Source organism: Lissotriton helveticus, chromosome 9 (assembly GCF_964261635.1).
Source record: "Lissotriton helveticus chromosome 9, aLisHel1.1, whole genome shotgun sequence".
NCBI lineage: Eukaryota > Metazoa > Chordata > Amphibia > Caudata > Salamandridae > Lissotriton > Lissotriton helveticus.
Genome location: NC_136070.1, coordinates 544696831 through 544713961, shown reverse-complemented (window position 1 = coordinate 544713961; position 17131 = coordinate 544696831). Strand labels below are relative to the sequence as shown.

Genomic DNA, 17131 nt, shown 5'->3' with positions numbered 1-17131 from the left:
ATTAAACTGAAGAAACTTCTGTTCTGGTCATAGCCAGGTTCCTAGGGACACTGGATAGCCCTCTTTTTATCGCCAGTCAGGGCCAGCAATAGGAGTACTGCCATATAAGAAGGTTTTTCATTTTTATTATATGCTGCTTTACTTACCGATGGCCGCACCCACTTCACACCATAGGTTTTAGAGGAGTTGGGGCCAAGCTCGTTGAAGCCCAAAGAGTAGGCAGAGGCGGGAAAGGTGTCATCTTTGAAGAGGGTTCCATTCTGCAAGCACTCCTGTCGAATCCGGTCATAGTCCTGGCCCAGAAATTTGATGGCCTTCTCGTTCTGCCCTATGCCCAATTCTTTGTCCCGTTGTTTCTGCACCTGAGCTGAAACACCCGTTGCATACACTGCACATATCACTTCCTCTTCCATCCTCGTCGGGAGAGCAGTAGAGACTCAAACTAGCAAAACTAATGGGGAGAAAGAGAGAAGAAAAGATAGGAGTTCAAGTGTTCCAGATCAGTCACACATAGGTTTGCAATTCCAATACTCCTATCCATACAAAAATGTGTTAATGCCCCTATCATGAATTCCAGTACACTATATTATCCCAGTGCGGAGACCCACATACGATTCTGCCATGGCATTTAATTCTGAACTGAAGTACCCCGCAATAAGCCAGTGCCAAAACCTATGTATCATTCTGCCAATGAGCCCCAATCCTGGCCCTCAGCATTCCCCGCTATTCGATTACAGACACTCGCAGAGAGCTCTGATAATGTATTTTCCACATGACAAACACACAACTTTACACACAGAATAAGCATTAAATCCTTGCTCCAGCTGTTATAGTAAAATAATATTTGGAAGTCTGCAAAATGTGTAGAAAACCGGTCTCTAATTTTATTTATCACAGCATACTTGTGACATCATCCGCATCCTGTAAAAAGAAAAAGTGACATACCTACTTTACAGTAATACATTAATAAAGTTTAGTTGTGGAGTAAGAAAGCACCCATCTATTGTCTTCAGCTTAAGCAGATGTTGCTTTAATATATGCTCAAATCTTGTGAAACTGTTAACAGGTCTGAGATGTTTCGAGGGGGAAACATCCTTTACAACGCAACTTTTACCACGCAGTGCCTTTACGATGCAACTTTTACAACGCAAACCATTACAACGCATTGCGCTGGGGGGCGCTCTAGGATAGGGAATACGTTTAATTTACTATCCAACACCTTCCCTAGTGTCCACGGGGACTGGAGTTGGAATAGTAAATTAAACTATTCCCTATCCAGCACCCCAAAGCGCTACGCGCTGTAAAGGTTTGCGTTGTAAAAACCGCGTTGTAAAGGCATGCGTGGTAAAAGCATGCGTTGTAATGTCATACATCCGTTTCGAGGTGTATATAGCCTGAGTTTTGTCCCGGCAACTCTTTATGATCCGCTTCCAAATTTAGAAAAGTGCCATTTGGGACAATCCAAATTTCAGACAGAGCAGAAAAGCAGGGGTGTGTAACTCATTGGTAGAGAGGGAGAAGAATCTGATGGGTATTTTAGAACTTCTCTTTGAATTTTTTTCAACTTAGGCACGGAGCTCTGTGCTGGATCTAGTAGATTATGGTTAGGCTCTCATGGCAAATAAAATAATGTTTCCTTAGACCATAATTGATAAAGATGGTTCCTTTTTTTGTCAGTTGTAGTGCCTGAAAATATTTTATGGGGACACTTGAATAAGTGGGCACACTGTATTGTAATCTGGATATCAGAACTATCTGCATTAGTAATTTATATGTTTGAATGTTAAACAGCAGATTTTAGAACAAGCCTATAAATAGTAAAAGGCAGATTTAAAGGAGGCCTATGATTAAGTGTCAAATGATTGCTGAGCGTTGCAGAGAACAACCACATTCTATGCCATTTTCAATGGGGCAGGCAAGAGGCCTATTTGGGAAAGCCAGTGCATATCTTGTTAAATAGTCGGTTATTTACTTATAATCAATGGCTGACAGTTTAGACCAAATGTAATTCATTCTCATCCCGTTAGAGGTTTCCAAACGACAGTCTGTCACTGTGGCCAACTCTATGGATTGCAGTTAAGGTCAAAAAGAAACTGTGCAATGTTGTGTACATCTGACAATGCAGTACTCGCGTTTAAATCAGGTGAATGAGGGATAACATGTATAGCATCGAGAGGATAGGGCAGAGTCCTAGGGCACACAACGGTCTAGTGCAATAGCACCAGGAGTACTCGCCTAGTTTGATCTGCTAGCCATGCTCATTTAGAAAGTATCTAAACCCATCATAAGCTCTCCATAAGATGTTTAAAAAAATCGGATTTAAAAGTACCTCATTGTCCACAGTAGCAAAGAGGTCATCTCCGTATTGTTCTCCCTTGCAAGTTATTTCTGAAACTCCACAACTTGTTGGGAGACCTAATACGACCCAACTCCCAACTCTCGTCGGTGGATAGCGCTCTTAAAATTGTAGCTCCCATCAGAGCACAGCGGCCTTGGGAACCCCTATCTTCGAATATGAATACATAGCTGCCCAATTACAATGGCTCTCCCACTGGCTGGCCGATCGCTCTCTGAAGGAGATGTGTACGATGGGCCCCCACTTAGTTGAGCTGTGCTTCTAACATTCATAGCGCTGAGGACTTGGCCCCCTGGCTGCCATACCATTCTTCTCGGAGTGGCCCTTTCGTTGCTTTATTGCTTCGCTGGAGATCACGCACCACTTAACTCCTTAGCACCCATGATACCTCTGCTCGGTCTCTCGATACACCGCTGCCCAATTGATGAGTGGGAGCTTCAGCCATGGGATCAGGCCGGAAACTTGACTGTGGGGGATCTATTCCATAACAGTCAATCTCTCTCTTTTTATTCCTTGGAGGACCAATAAGTCCTCCATGAGGATCAAATCCTCATACACACTTTGCGCTTCAGAGGGTCCCTAGAGACATTTGGGATATATAAAACACAGGGCTGGCTACCCACCAGGTAATTCAAGCCCTCTACATCTTGGGCAGCGGTTGTCGGCAGATCAGATGGTTAACTAGTGCCCCAACTGCCCAAATGGCCATTAACTGCAACCCCCGTGGAACGCATGGAAAACTGATTTTGGTAGACACTTAAAAGAGAGGGAGTGGGATAAAGGGCTGAGATTTCCCAGAAAAGAGTCCAGTAATTGCAGACTAAAATGTATTCAGTTTTACATATTACATAGTCTCTATAGCTCTCCTCAGCGCCTTGAAACCCTCACTGGTGAGTAGTCGCACTTTATAAGAAACCTGATTGTTTGCGGCTGGCCAGCAGAAACCTCTGACTCCTGCGCAACATGCAGCACTTCGGCAGCAGACATGAAACATATGCTATGGGACTGCTCTCAGGTGCAATCCTTCCGGGGGACAGTGCTGTTGAGAAGCGATGAGGTCGCGATGAGGACCTCCTAGGAGGTGGGGGCTTTATGTGTCTACGAACGATCCCACAGACAAAAAACTGTTGTATATTTTTCGATCTCACTCTAACCTTAGCCAAAAGATCCATAACCATGACCGACATGCATCAGACACCACAATCCGCGGAGGTCTGGCACCACGCACTGACTCGCTGAGCAAAGACTGCGGTTACAGCCTTCCACTGGGAAGACCCCAAAGGCTCGCACCAACGCCCAACTGCCACAGACTAGGAGCTGCTGCTATGTAGGTTCCTAGACCTCCCCTTCAGAAGCCAGCGAATCTACACCGGAGGCCAGGAGCCGGATATTGACCCATCAGATGTTGACAAAGATTCCTCCCCATATACTCTTCCAATCCCCAATATTTTTCCTACTCCCCACTAATGCTCACATGAGTCACCTGGTCACTAATCCTGCTTATATGACCCAGCAACCGGCATTTGAACCAGTCGAACCTTTCCCTCACCACCTATGCTTGCCCTCTTTCCCTTACACCCCCTGCCCCTGGATTTATCCAACTCAATGTTTGGATAATTATCATTTATGACTGTTTTGTTAGAATACCGGTTACTTTCTGTACAGATACCTGCTATGTATGACTTGACATGCGAACCCGTTGTTCTTTCAAGTACTGTTAAATTCCAATAAATCAATTAAAAAAAATTAAAAAGAGCTGGCGGGAGGTACAACAGGGCCAGAGCTAAACCGTCCCCCCTTGGTGTTCTGGACCCATTGCCTTTTCTCTGATATCCATGAGAGCGGTCTCTGTCCCTCTCAAAAGGACGGAAGCCTGACTGGACATTAGATAATATGCTGGTGTTTTTACTGGGTGGCTGAGCAAGGTAAGCAGTGGACTCATTGGGGCGTGGAATGGAAGTGAAGAGAAGCCACTTACTAATACACTTATTTAGAGCAGGGTGGTGATAGCGGAAGAGGTGTCGCAGCTGAAAAACACATTTGTACCTTTCCGTGGAGTCTCAGTAATGTGGTAATAACACATTAAAGTAGGCCAATTACAACCAGCAAAAGACCAGTAGTCAGAAAGCTAAAAATGTGATAAAATGTGCACTGCAGAAGGTGCGATATTGCACCGCTTTGCTCCAAAGGGTTAACTGCAAATGTTGTGCATGAACATTAAATGGTGGAGTATATACCAACTGCTTGATTATTGCAAAAAATGTAAGGACAAACTTAAAACAAGCTCATGATAACACATAATTAAAGATTATAGAATATTATCTAATAGTTCACGCAAATACGCCCTCATTTTCATCGCATTACCTTCACAAGCTTCAGTGCAGTCGTACTCCTTCCTTACATAACTGTCCTGCAACATTTCAATAAAGTCTTCCCTATTACTGTCCTCAGATTGATATAGTCACTCTCATTCAATATCGTTTTTATCATATACTTCAGTGGAGTCATAGACATTTCCACGTGACTTGTCACATACATTAAGATTAAGCCCCACTCATTCCATGAGACTCACCATAGGGGCGGGATTGCTCATTTGTGGGAATATTTTCAGAGTGCTACTCAGCGACAACTCGCCATTAACAACACAGCAGGACCCCCACACGGTCAGGCTGAGTGCAGCCTATTGCTCGCTTCACTCAGTCCATGTTGCATACATATTTCTTTAAACCCTGACTGTTTGCTCAGCTTTGAGGCCCATTCATGTTCATTCCCTCACAGACCAGATGCACGATGGCGGGGCTGGGTTGCAAAAGCTAATCTCCGTCACTCCCTGCTTAGAACTGGAAAGCATGCACAACCTGCAAAACCTGCTCAGCCAGCTGAGGCAGGGAGTAGGCTACAGAAATGGAGCAGCCCCCTCTTACTTTTAATGAGGTCTTGCCCGTCTTAAAAGGCCCCTGGGCACGCCCCGCATCCACGGATCTCGGATTTAGGCCTAGTACACCGACCAGTTACCGAGGAAGGGCCACCATTAGTGCTTCCGCCAGGTGGGCCGCGAACCGACATCGGTAGTTAAACAGGATACAAGGATGCTTACTTTACACCGAGCTCCCTGCGGGTTATGTGCATGCCCGAAGGCCACGCAAAGCAGAGCCGGTGCAGGACATCGCTGAAGCACGTACTTTCATACCTGTCAACTCACAGGCATTTGGCGGGTGTCGCACACTTTCACTTTTATTTATACACCTGACAAGCAAAATGCCTCCACAGACTTTAACGGAGTCACCTGTTTGCCAAACCCAGATCTTGCTACAAAATAGTGTTCATCTCAATTCACCTTATTTTGACCCGTATCGTAAACGACTGACATTCACTCGCACTTTGAAGTCAATAGGCAGACAGTATCTGCTTAGTGCTCAGTCCCGGTTGTGTGATAGCGTACATGTCATGGGCCGTTTGTGGTGTGGGTGGTAGGTAAGGGGACAGAGCCATCTTTACTGGCAAGGCTTTATGTCAGATACTAAGGGCCAGATTTATATCTTGGTGGAGAGGGTACTCCGTCCCAATGGCGATGGAGTTCCCTCCCGGCCAAGGATGCAGTTAGCCCGCCTGATTTAAATGTGGGTGGACCATAGTTTGACGACAGTGGAGACTACCAGGGGACAAGTCCTAAAAAAAGAAGTGGCGGGACGCTGACGTCACGACAGGAAGTGACGTCACGAAAGGTGGCTTGCACCATCAGATTCATTGCCTCCCCTCGCTCACCCCTTAGATGCGATTGCATCAGAGAAGCCAGCACATGAGCAGCGTTCTGAATGAGCTCCGATCTCGCCCCAGAGAGGCCAAAGAGTGAATGTGTGGCTCCATTTGCTCCAGTTATCGAGCTCCCGGTAAAATAAGTGGGGGGGGGACGCCGTCCACCCGCGTGGTACCCAGACTCGAGCCCAGGAGACTACTTTCTCCGCCATGGGCAAACTTCTCTGATGGCCAGACAGAGTAAGGTCCATCGGAGGTTTGGCTACGTCTGTCTGCCTAACTTAGATGGGCGACACGGCCGTTTTTCAACACCAGGAAAGACCTGCAGGTAAGGGGCATTGAAAAGTGGTCAATGCACATCTCACCATGGGAGAAAACTTCCATGGTCGTAGGGCATTGGCTTCTCATGGGTTCACTTATTGAAAGTTAAAAAACAAATGTAACTTTAACGTATAGCTTCGTCATGTTTGACAGAGCCATCCGGCAAAGTTACAGTGTATGGACAAATGTCTGCAGAGCCGAAAGCCATTTTGAAATTTGGCAGGTGGCACCTCCATCGAAGGCAAAAGAGTTATGCACCAAGTCACCTGGCTGGGCCATCCACCAACACATAAATCGGCTCCTAAGTAACAACAACTCTAGACTTGTCAGAGCGCACCGTCTCCCTTCTTCGGACACAACTCACTTCTTCCAACACAACTACTACTGATTTTTCAGTGACTACCCAAAATGCACAAAATGCCACCATGCACATAACAATCCCGGGATGCACCTGTAAAAAGCACGTGTGGAGGGGGGGGGGGGGTCTGGGAGCTTTGGCACCTTTTTCCCACAACAATAACTGGCGGAAACTTTTCGGAGGCCTACAAAGTCAGAACAAAGGCAGTAGCATTAGTACTGCGAGGTATCACAGCCGGCAAAATAAAAAAATAGAAAACTGAAAGTCACTGCCTAAGGTGTCCTTGAGGATTACACAGAACGAAATGAGCAGGCAGCTATGGAACGACAATCTTTGAAGAATAATAACTAGTTCGATAAATCTGAGACCTGGGGTCCTTTTCTTGAGAAGTACGGCGAACGAATGCAAAACTAAGTGATTTGTAAAGTCCGATGGTTAAATACTGTATGTTTTCTATTTTGTGTCTGGTTTAGCTCTTGGAGGGTTGGGTTACTACAGTATTCGTGTAAAAGCATGCATTGCTTTCAGAGGATTAAAGGGGAAGGGAAACACATGGTACCATTCCAAATCAATAAAACATGCTTTCAAAAAAAGAGGAAGGGAAAGAGAGGGAAGTAGAGAGAGACAGACAGGAAGACAGGTCGGTCTCCGCTGTGCGAGGAGATGGCAGCGTCCGTGTGCTAGTGCGTGTGCCGACCTGCAAGGTATGAAATGTCGAAAGTACAGCGCGGCCCACAAAAAGCTGTATGAAAACACCAAACGCATTAAAACCCTGCGTACTTTAGAAATATATGTATTTTTTTTTAAAGTAAACGAATAATAATAGTACAATACCTGCAGGAGCGATCCGAGTTACTGTCTCTCAGGCGATCGTCAAGCAGGGAGAAACACGCTTCTTCTGGGAATCATGCTGCGGTGCGTGAAGTAAAACCGGGCCGCCCACGCGCTCCCGTGAAAGGCTCGCAGCGACCACGCCCCGTACACACAGAATGACAGATAAGCTGCAAATTCCTCCCGAGGCTCGCATGCAAATGCCTTCTCGGGCTCACATGCAGGGCAGGGCCTGTTTACTTGTCGACAGGGTGTGTGTGTGTGTGCAATAAACGCCGGTAACTTACTCATCTAAACAGCACCCTACCCGAAACCAGCAGGTTACTGCTAGGTCCTCTCTGGTGCAGGGTGATGTGCAGTACCTCAGACTGAGCCATATAATGTTTTGATAGGTGCAATGTACATCAGCATTTGCCGCATAATAACATAACAATGTTAAGTTCTGTGCACTCGGTTTTCTGCTGGAGTTGCACCATCAGTAGCGTGGGTTAGGTTTATGTAGCATGCATGGGGTTTTAGTACTATTAGGTGTGTTTGTTTTTATGGTGTGTGAAGGCAAAGATCTTTGCTAATTTGTGAAAAATAAAGAAATCTTTCCCACCCTGGGTTTTGCCCCAGCATAGTGCCCAGCGTAAAGCGCTTCACAGCCACATCATGTGTAGTAAGCTATATACGTGCAATTGCAAAACAGTACTAATCAACAAGGTGTGCAACAGCCATATATTATAACAATATATGCACTGTACATTTCAGCTTTTTAACCCACACTGGGGTAATATATGCAATATGCATCTGCTTTGGTCACATAATATATGGGGAAAAAGTACCCACTGTAGTACGTTATAAAGATATTGCAAGTCACCTCGGAGTTCTATAACCATATAGAGGAACTAGGCTCAAGTCTAAGTTCCTTTATACAGTTATGGAACTCCAAGGTGACATCCTGATCATGAACACCAGGGGGTACTTTATCCCATATAATACATGGTCACACCATCACCTTTCCCACAAACCACATAAAACCTAGGTGCATCGCTCTTTCATATAAAAGAGCAAGCATGTTTGCAAACATGAAGAATAAAAATAAAACCTCAGTGAAAACCTAAACATTAAAAACCAGTTCAATATTTGTTGCAAACAGACATTAGTAGCAGTTCAATACAAGTCCGTTTTATAAATAAATATTTTTTTAAAATTGCAGGAGCTCAGAATGCGTAGAAAAATGCAGAAATATTCTAGCTTTTCTCCAACTATCTAAGGAGTGCATACAATAAACATGTGCTCTCTGCTTGTCACTGTAAACTAGAAAACTAGAGCAGAAGAAAGAAAAGCAACATTTCATTTTTATTGCTTTAAACAGCTGCTTCAATAATACTCCGTGACCTGCCTTTCACATGGGATGCTGGCTCTGGCAGAAGGCACTGTGATATAAGAACGTCTTTTCCTTATAATCAGCAACTGGGTGCGTCACAAGTCGCCTATTATAAGAAATTAGAGACTGGCAATTATATAGGGATTACAGAATCCCACGTACTAAAGAACAATATGTAAACTGTACCTCATCCAGTGACATTTATAGTACATATGTGCATGGGTTTTGCAACATAAGGTGGCAATGACAGCAATTTAAACCAGTTATTGGTATATAGTCAGGGCCACTGGAATTATGTGGCAAGGAAGGACCAAATTATGTGGCATGGCTTACTAAATTATGCAGCAATAAAATGCATATCATGCAGCATGAGTCAGCACATTTTGTAATGGTATCAGTTCATTATTTTATCATTCTTACATGTGTTAACACTGCATGGACAGACATTTCACCTTATTGGTACTAGTCTAACACCTTAATATAGCAATATGCAACTAAGAAGTGAACAGTAAAACCTTTGAGAAGTGCTTTCCACTGCACTGATCCGTTTGAGATAGGCAACACATTTTTTGTTAAACTCTTCAAATTATGCAGCAGATGAATTATGTGGCAAATTCATAATTATACCACAAATGCTGCAGAATAACAGTTCCATTGGCCCAGTTTATAGAGAGATTTTTGCAAAATACATCAGCGTCTTTCCTATATAATGAGAGAGTATATGCAGTATACCTCAGTTTGTATAGTAGGCAGAATATGCCACATAAGCAGTTGCCTAAGGCTTCATCTGCTGGGACGCCTCCTACAGAAGAAGGATGTAGTTAAGTGAGCACACTTATGACACAAAAATGACCTCAGCCAACCCCCTGCTAATTGCAGATATACAAAGTGAATCAAATTTTAGTATGCAAAGGTAATCCCGGAACCACCTGGAAAGTCAGACTACCGCAAGTTCTACAATACTATTCTCATGGCAGAATTTGCACCCTACAAATGCCAAAACCAGAAGGCATGTGCAGCACGTGTCTGTGTTTTTGCCATATGTGACAATCTGTCCAATAAACAACCACTCTTGATACAGAATGAGGAGCTATGTGCAAAACCCACTAGGATTGCCATACAATATGAAATTCTCAATTTAGCAATCGAGGGGTCTCGGTCAACCTCTTAGTGAAGAAGGAAAGACCAAAGCACCCAGCCTCCGGGGGGACATGCCACCTTACAAAAATTGATGATCACAACAACATCATAGCTGCACACACACACACACACTCCAGCTAATGCATGCATCCTTCTCAGGTGGCTTTGTACAGTAAACGTGCTAACACAAACATAAAGATGAAAGGAAATTGACAACAAATCCCAAAGAATTTGCCAACTGCTCATAACCAAGTCCTTTTAACAAGATAGCTGAGATTTGGTAACACAAATCAGTAGTCTTATAATTCAACTAAAAGATTAGTGGAGCCCTGCTTTTGCCACATGCTGCACCCTTTGTCATATTATGTGATTATAGGTTTATATTCCCGAAGAGAACTATTTAGAATTTGGGTTGAAGACGAAACAAGACAAAGAAGCAATAAACTGCAAAGCGGATAGGGCTTGTGGCACTAACAGTACGTCATTTGTTTTTTTAAACGAAACATTTCTAAAAAAAGACTATTGGTGTAGAACCAGTACTTTCAGGAATATGGTTAGCACTACTCTCTGAATCAGAAAAGGTGGCCATGGCAACAGCCACAAGCTTCTAAAGTCCAATGTATCACTCCAAGCATGCTAATGCACAATTTCTAGAACACTGCACAATGGTTGTAGGCAGACTCAGGTCAAACTAATGGAAACAAATGATCTCAGAAAATAAACCGGTTAGTCTAACACTGCAAAAAAACTGATGCTGAATACTGTGGCCAAAGGCTACTGTAACCAGTTCAACAAGTACTGGGACACAAATGTCCTTCGCACTTTAATTGGGCATGTACCCTGTACTAAATGACCAGACTGCAGGTTAAAATGGTATCTTCACTTTTTGTTGTCCACCGCACACAATAATCTAGCGTACGTTCAGAGGTCGAGGTTTGTCTATGGTGGTTCGAAGGTCAAGGTTTTGTTCTGTGACCTAGGAGTGTTCCAAGCCTACTCTCTGTTAGAAATGGGGGTCTCTACTTGGCAGTGGCTGGCCACAGTCCAAGTAGGGACCCTTCTTCCTAAGTCAGAGTAAGGGGGCTACACCCATTGATAACCCCTGCCCATCCTGTGGTAACGTAGCACAAGTAGCTAGGCTTATCTCAGAGGCAGTGTGTAAAGCATTCATGATCATACACAGTAACACAGTGAAGGACACTACAAAGGGACACCACACAAGTAGTTATAAAAAATAAGTGTCTTTATATATAGACTTAACACAAGACCAATAACGGTAAAAAGCCACAATACTGAAAAAGGGGGTACTCTTGAAAAGCTGCAAAAAGAGTTTAAAGTGTTCAAATAGGGGTTCAGTTCAAGGCAGGGATCTCTGCGACCCTTTTACTTACAAAGTACCTGGATTTCGTAGCAAAACAAGCAAAATGTCGCAAACGAGCTGTAGTGATGATTTTCTCCACGCTAGGCCGGCGATGCGTTAAATCCTTGCCGCAAGGGAGAATGATGGCCGGTCTGCGGGTGTGTGCGGGACATCGCGACAGACTTCTTCACGCTAGGCCGGCGATGCGTTGAATCCTTGCCGCGAGGGAGGATGATGCGCTGATCCTGTTGCGTGTGCAATCTTGTTGCGATGAAAGAAAATGGCGCGCCGCGAGGGAGCGGCGATCCGTGTGCGATGCGAGGAAAATGGCAGACGCACGGTGCCCCATCTGCGATGTCGTGATACGGTGATCTCGATGCGATGTTCTGGGGTTAGCGAGCCTTCGACAAGCCCGCAAACGTGCGATGCGATGATCTCGGGCGTTAGCGAGCACTTTGTGGTCCGCAAGCTTGCGATGATCTTGGGTTTGCGATCGCTCGGCGGCAGCAGCACAATGATTTTTCTTATGCTCTGTAGCTGCAGCGGCTCGAAAACGGGCGTTGGCGACGATTTCAGCACGCTCTTCTCTGTAGTAGAATTAGAGGCCCTGGAACTTACAGGGGCCTCACCTGCAGATAGAAATCCTCGCTGGGAGGAATCAGGAGGCTGGTGGGGGAATCAGATGTGCCTGTGACTCCAGCAGGAGGCAAGCTCTCTTCAAGCCCATGGGTGATTGCTTAGCAAAATAAAAGACTCTCAAAAGTCCTTTTCCCTCTTCTTCCAAGTCCAAGGGGAATTACTGCAGGCCAGTCCATAAAACAGCACACAAGCACAAGGACAGTCCTCTCCTACAGATTCCTTCAGTAATACAGACAGAGGTTCCTCTTGACATACAGGAGCAATACAAAAAACAGGGGTTTGGGCACAGATATTTATACCCCAAAATTCTTTGTTCTCAAAAGTCTCTAGTCACTGAACCCAGCCAGAACCAGTTCTGCTCAGGCCTGGAGCACGTTGTTTACCAGGCTACATCCTTCCTTTCAGAAAGAGGGGGTCTGCCATCAGACGCACAGTAGGAGGTGGAGCCAGCATTCACCTTGCCAGGCACAGCCCTATTCAGGTCCAGAAGCTACCCCTCCCCAGTACTCAATGCAGATCTCTCTATGCAACCCAGGTCTGACTCAGCCTGCCTTGCCCCTCTAAACCCAGCAGTCAATACACATAACAGCAGAGCACACTGGAAGGCTTAGGCAAGAAAATACCTACTTTCTAAAAGTGGTATTTTCAAACACAGAATATTAAAACCAACTTTGCTAAAAGATGTATTTTATTATTCTGAGCTCAGGCATACTAAACTCGAATTTCTACCATGTTCCCTGAGTCAGATAGGACTATAAGATGTAATAGCCAGTCTGCCCATTCTAGCCTATGGAGAACCGGTAGCCTTGCAGCAGTAAAAACAAAATGGAGGGTGATTCACTAACAGGACATGCTACACATATCAAGCCATGTCCTACCTTACACACACAATGCACCTACCATAGGGGTGACGGACAGGATGCTAAGGAAAGGTTCAGGGGCTGGGGAGTGTGGGCACTTCACAGCCAAGATGGCAGCTCTGGACTGCACTCAGACACTGCAGTGGCAGGTCTGAGGATCACTTTACAAGCTGCTTCTGTGGGTGGCGCAAACCAGTGCTGCAGGCCCACCAGCAGCACTTGGGTTACCAGCCCTGAGCACACACAGGCCACACTACTAGGGACTAACAGGTAAACCAAATAAGCCAATCAGGGATATACCAATTCACAGTCATCTTTACACAGGGAGCATTTGCGCTGCGGCACTGAATGGCAGTGGCACAGTGCCCAGAGCATCTAATACCAGCAAAAACAGAGGAGACAATAGCGAAAAATGGAAGGGAGACCCACGCCAATGGTGCCAGGTCTAACACGTGTCCCCCCCAGCTGAAATGTGGGGAGAACTACCCATCTCCTTGGGGGTTCTATTCACTAAGGAGGAAAAATTTGGACAGACCATCAGCATTGGCGTGTTCTGTGCCAGGGCGGTGCTCTACCGTGAAATCCATACCCTGTAGGGAAATGGACCACCTGAACAACTTGGGATTCTCACCCCTCATCTGCATGAGCCATCTGAGGGGCCTGTGATCTGTCAGAACCCAGAAGTGAGTCCCAAACAGGTATGGTCTCAGCTTCCTCAGTGCCCAGACCACAGCAAATGCCTCACGCTCAATTGCACTCCACCTCTGTTCCCGGGGAAGTAACCTCCTACTGATAAAGGCTACAGGTTGGTCTCGTCCCTCCTCATTGATCTGTGACAGAACAGCCCCCACCCCATGCTCTGAAGCGTCTGTCTGGACAAGAAATTCCTTAGCAAAATTGGGCGCCTGGAGGACAGGTGCTGTACACATGGCAGTCTTGAGGGCATCAAAAGCTTTCTGACAGGTGTCAGTCTAGTTCACAATCTTTGGCTGCTTCTTGGAAGTTAGCTCAGTCAAGGGGGCACAATGTTGCCATACCCCTTGATAAACCTCCTGTAATAACCCGTGAGACCTAGGAAGGCTCTCACCTGGGTCTGGGTCCTGGGGGGCTCCCATGCCATTATGGTTTCAATCTTGGGCTGCAGGGGTGCCACCTGGCCACTCCCCACCTGGTGTCCCAAATACACCACAGAAGCCTGCCCAATCTGGCACTTACTGGCCTTGATTGCGAGGCCTGCTCTGCACAGCGCCATCAACACTTCCCAGAGGTGGCGCAAGTGGTCCTCCCAGGATGAACTAAACACTGCAATGTCATCTAGGTAGGCGGTACTGAAATCCTCCAGCCCAGCCAACACCTGGTTGACCAACCTCTGAAAGGTGCAGGGGCATTCTTCATTCCAAAGGGCATCACACGTAACTGGTAGTGCCCATCTGGTGTGGAGAATGCTGACCTCTCCTTGGCCCCATCAGTTAAGGCGATCTGCCAGTACCCAGACGTTAGATCAAATGTGCTGAGGTACCGGGCAGCCCCCAACCGATCTATGAGCTCATCAGCTCTGGGGATGGGGTGCGCGTCGGTCTTTGTGACCGAATTGAGACCTCAGTAGTCCACACAGAATCTGAATTCAGGGGTGGCACCAGGCGCAGCAGCTTTTGGTACCAGGACCACGGGGCTGGACCATGGGCTGCTAGAGGACTCAATCACCCCTAGGGCGCAAACATTTTGGAGACCTCCTCCTTAATGTAGGCCCTGACCCGGTCAGTCACTCGGTAAGCCTTGTGCTTGACAGGAGGACTGTCTCCGGTGTTCACATTATGGACGCACCACTCAATGACACCAGGCACCAGGGAAAACAAATCAGAAAATTGCCCCAACAGCTGGTGGCAATCTCTCTGCTGCTCAGCGGTCAGTGTGGTGGAGAGGACCACACCCTCCATTGACCCATCCTTCTCCCCTGCACACAGGAGGTCAGGAAGAGGCTCACTCTCCTCCTCCCTTCCATCATCTGTGGCAAGAAGCATGCCCACTTCAGACCTCGCAAAGTGGGGCTTCAGGCGATTCACATGCAGGACCCGCAAGGGGTCCTGGGAGACTGAAAGTCCACCAAGTAGGTAACTGGACTTTTGCGCTCTACCACCTCAAAAGGGACCGGTCCAATTAACTTGGAGCGCACCAGACTCCACTGGGGCCAGTGCCCAAACCTTCTGACCAGGTTGAAACTCGACCAGAGTGGTGTTCTGGTCGTGCCAGCATTTAATTTCCTCCTGGATGGCTTCCAGATTTGTCTCAGCAATTTTTATGAAACGCTGAGTCTGGTTCCTGAAGACCAAGAAGTAGTTGAATACATCTTGGGGATGTTTCCTGGGAGATTGCTCCCAGCCTTCCTTGACCAGACTCAGAGGCCCTCTTACCGGATGGCCATAGAGCAGTTCAAATGGACTGAACCCTAAGGACTTCGTGGCACCTCACGGTAGGCAAACAAGCATGGCAAGAGGACGTCCCACTTACGCCTCAGGGGCTCCTCTAGGCCCATAATCATGCCCTTCAAGGTCCGGTTGAACCTTTCAACCAGACCATTTCCTTGGGGATAGTAAGGAGTGGTGAACTTATAAGTTACCCCACACTCCCTCCACAGAGACATCATGTATTGGGAGATGAAATTGGTCCCTCGGTCAGACACCACCTCCTTGGGGAACCCCACGCGGGAGAAAATCCCCATCAGTGCACGTCTCACCACAGGGGCCGTCACAGTCCTGAGTGGGATGGCTTCAGGGTACCGGGTGGCATGGTACACCAGGATAAACCTGTTGCCCATGGCCGTCCTGGGATCCAGAGGCCCCACAATGTCAATGCCCACTCGCTTGAATGGGGTACTAACAACTGGAAAGGGCTGGAGTGGGGCCTTGATCTTCCCTCACATGTCCTGCAATGAGTGTCTGAACTCTTGCGCATCGGGGGCCAATAAAAGTGGCTGACCAGCCTTTCAAAGGTCTTGGTCTGCCCCAGATGTCCTGCCAATGAAATGTCATGAGCTAATCCCAGTAGGAAGGCTCTGAAGCATGCGGACACCACCAGCACACGGGCTGACCCCAGCTCAGCAGCCTTAGGCTCGCTATACAGGAGACCGTTCTCCCAATAAATCGGATGTGAACCAGACTGGTCACCTGCTGCCTGGGCAGCAGCCTGTTGCCGCATACCCTCAAGAGAAGGGCAAACTCTTTGCTGCCCACAAAACTCCTCCCTTGTGGGCCCTCCTTCTTGCTGCCAATGGGTCAGCTCAGGTAGGTCCCCCAGGTTGGCACTCTGCTCTCTGGTAGGCTCCAGGGCATCCCCCTCGGGTCTGCTCCCTGTTGGGCCATGGGAACCAAGGGGGCTGGCTTCCCGTGCTCCCTGACCCTTCTTTCTAAGGCAGGGATCTGGGCCCTACTCTCAGGTCCCAGATCCTTATCAACACCCTCCTTGGCTACCATGGACCTAGTGGTAGCACATGCCCACTCAGGCGACCCAACATTTGTAAGTGAGCTCTCCTCTCCACCATAGCCCAACAGACACTCTACAGGCATGGCGGGCTTCACAGCTACCTGAAGAGTTCCTGAGACCCCCCCCACCACCACTCAAAGGGAACCTGAGCCACCTCACATTGGCTCTCTGAGTTGTCTGCTGACACTACAGGGTAGAATGCATGAGGGACCACCTGCTCTTTGGACACCAACCGGGAGCTGACAATAGTTACACTGGCTCCTGTGTCCCCTAGAGCCTCCACTCTATGGCCATTGATGGTCACCCACTGCCTGTACTTCTTAGTGTTTTCAGGCAGTGCAGGTTTAGGGACCATCTCAAAGTCTTCTCATAAAACAAGGGTCAATTCTACGGGTTCCCACCCTTCTGGAGTGCCCCTCTCTTCCTCTCCAAGGGCTACTCTAGCAAGCCGGCGGGGTGGTGCACGGGTTGGTGCAGGGTGGTCCCTCAGAGGACACTAGGGATCAAAATACCGGTGGCCCGCTTGGCAACACTTATAACAAGAAAGGGGCCCCCTCTGAAGAGGCCTACCTGTCGGGGGCACTGACCTCTGCTCTTGGGGAGACTGGGATACCACTGCTTTGTGCCCTTGTGAATTACTTTGGGGCCCTCTTGGAAC

General features: G+C 47.2%; 1 protein-coding gene across 1 annotated transcript in view; it reads right to left on the bottom strand.

Annotated features, from left to right (window-relative positions):
• The window catches only part of CAPN1 (calpain 1), a 245531-nt gene extending 237770 nt beyond the window's left edge, over positions 1-7761 (bottom strand). Inside the window, exons 1-2 of the mRNA XM_078660425.1 lie at positions 7626-7761; positions 147-451 (exon numbers count right to left, since the gene is read on the bottom strand). Coding sequence (XP_078516551.1) covers positions 147-413 — 267 coding nt within the window. The 5' untranslated portion in view covers positions 414-451; positions 7626-7761. The remainder of the gene's footprint in view (positions 1-146; positions 452-7625) is intronic.
• Positions 7762-17131: the final 9370 nt, after the last annotated feature.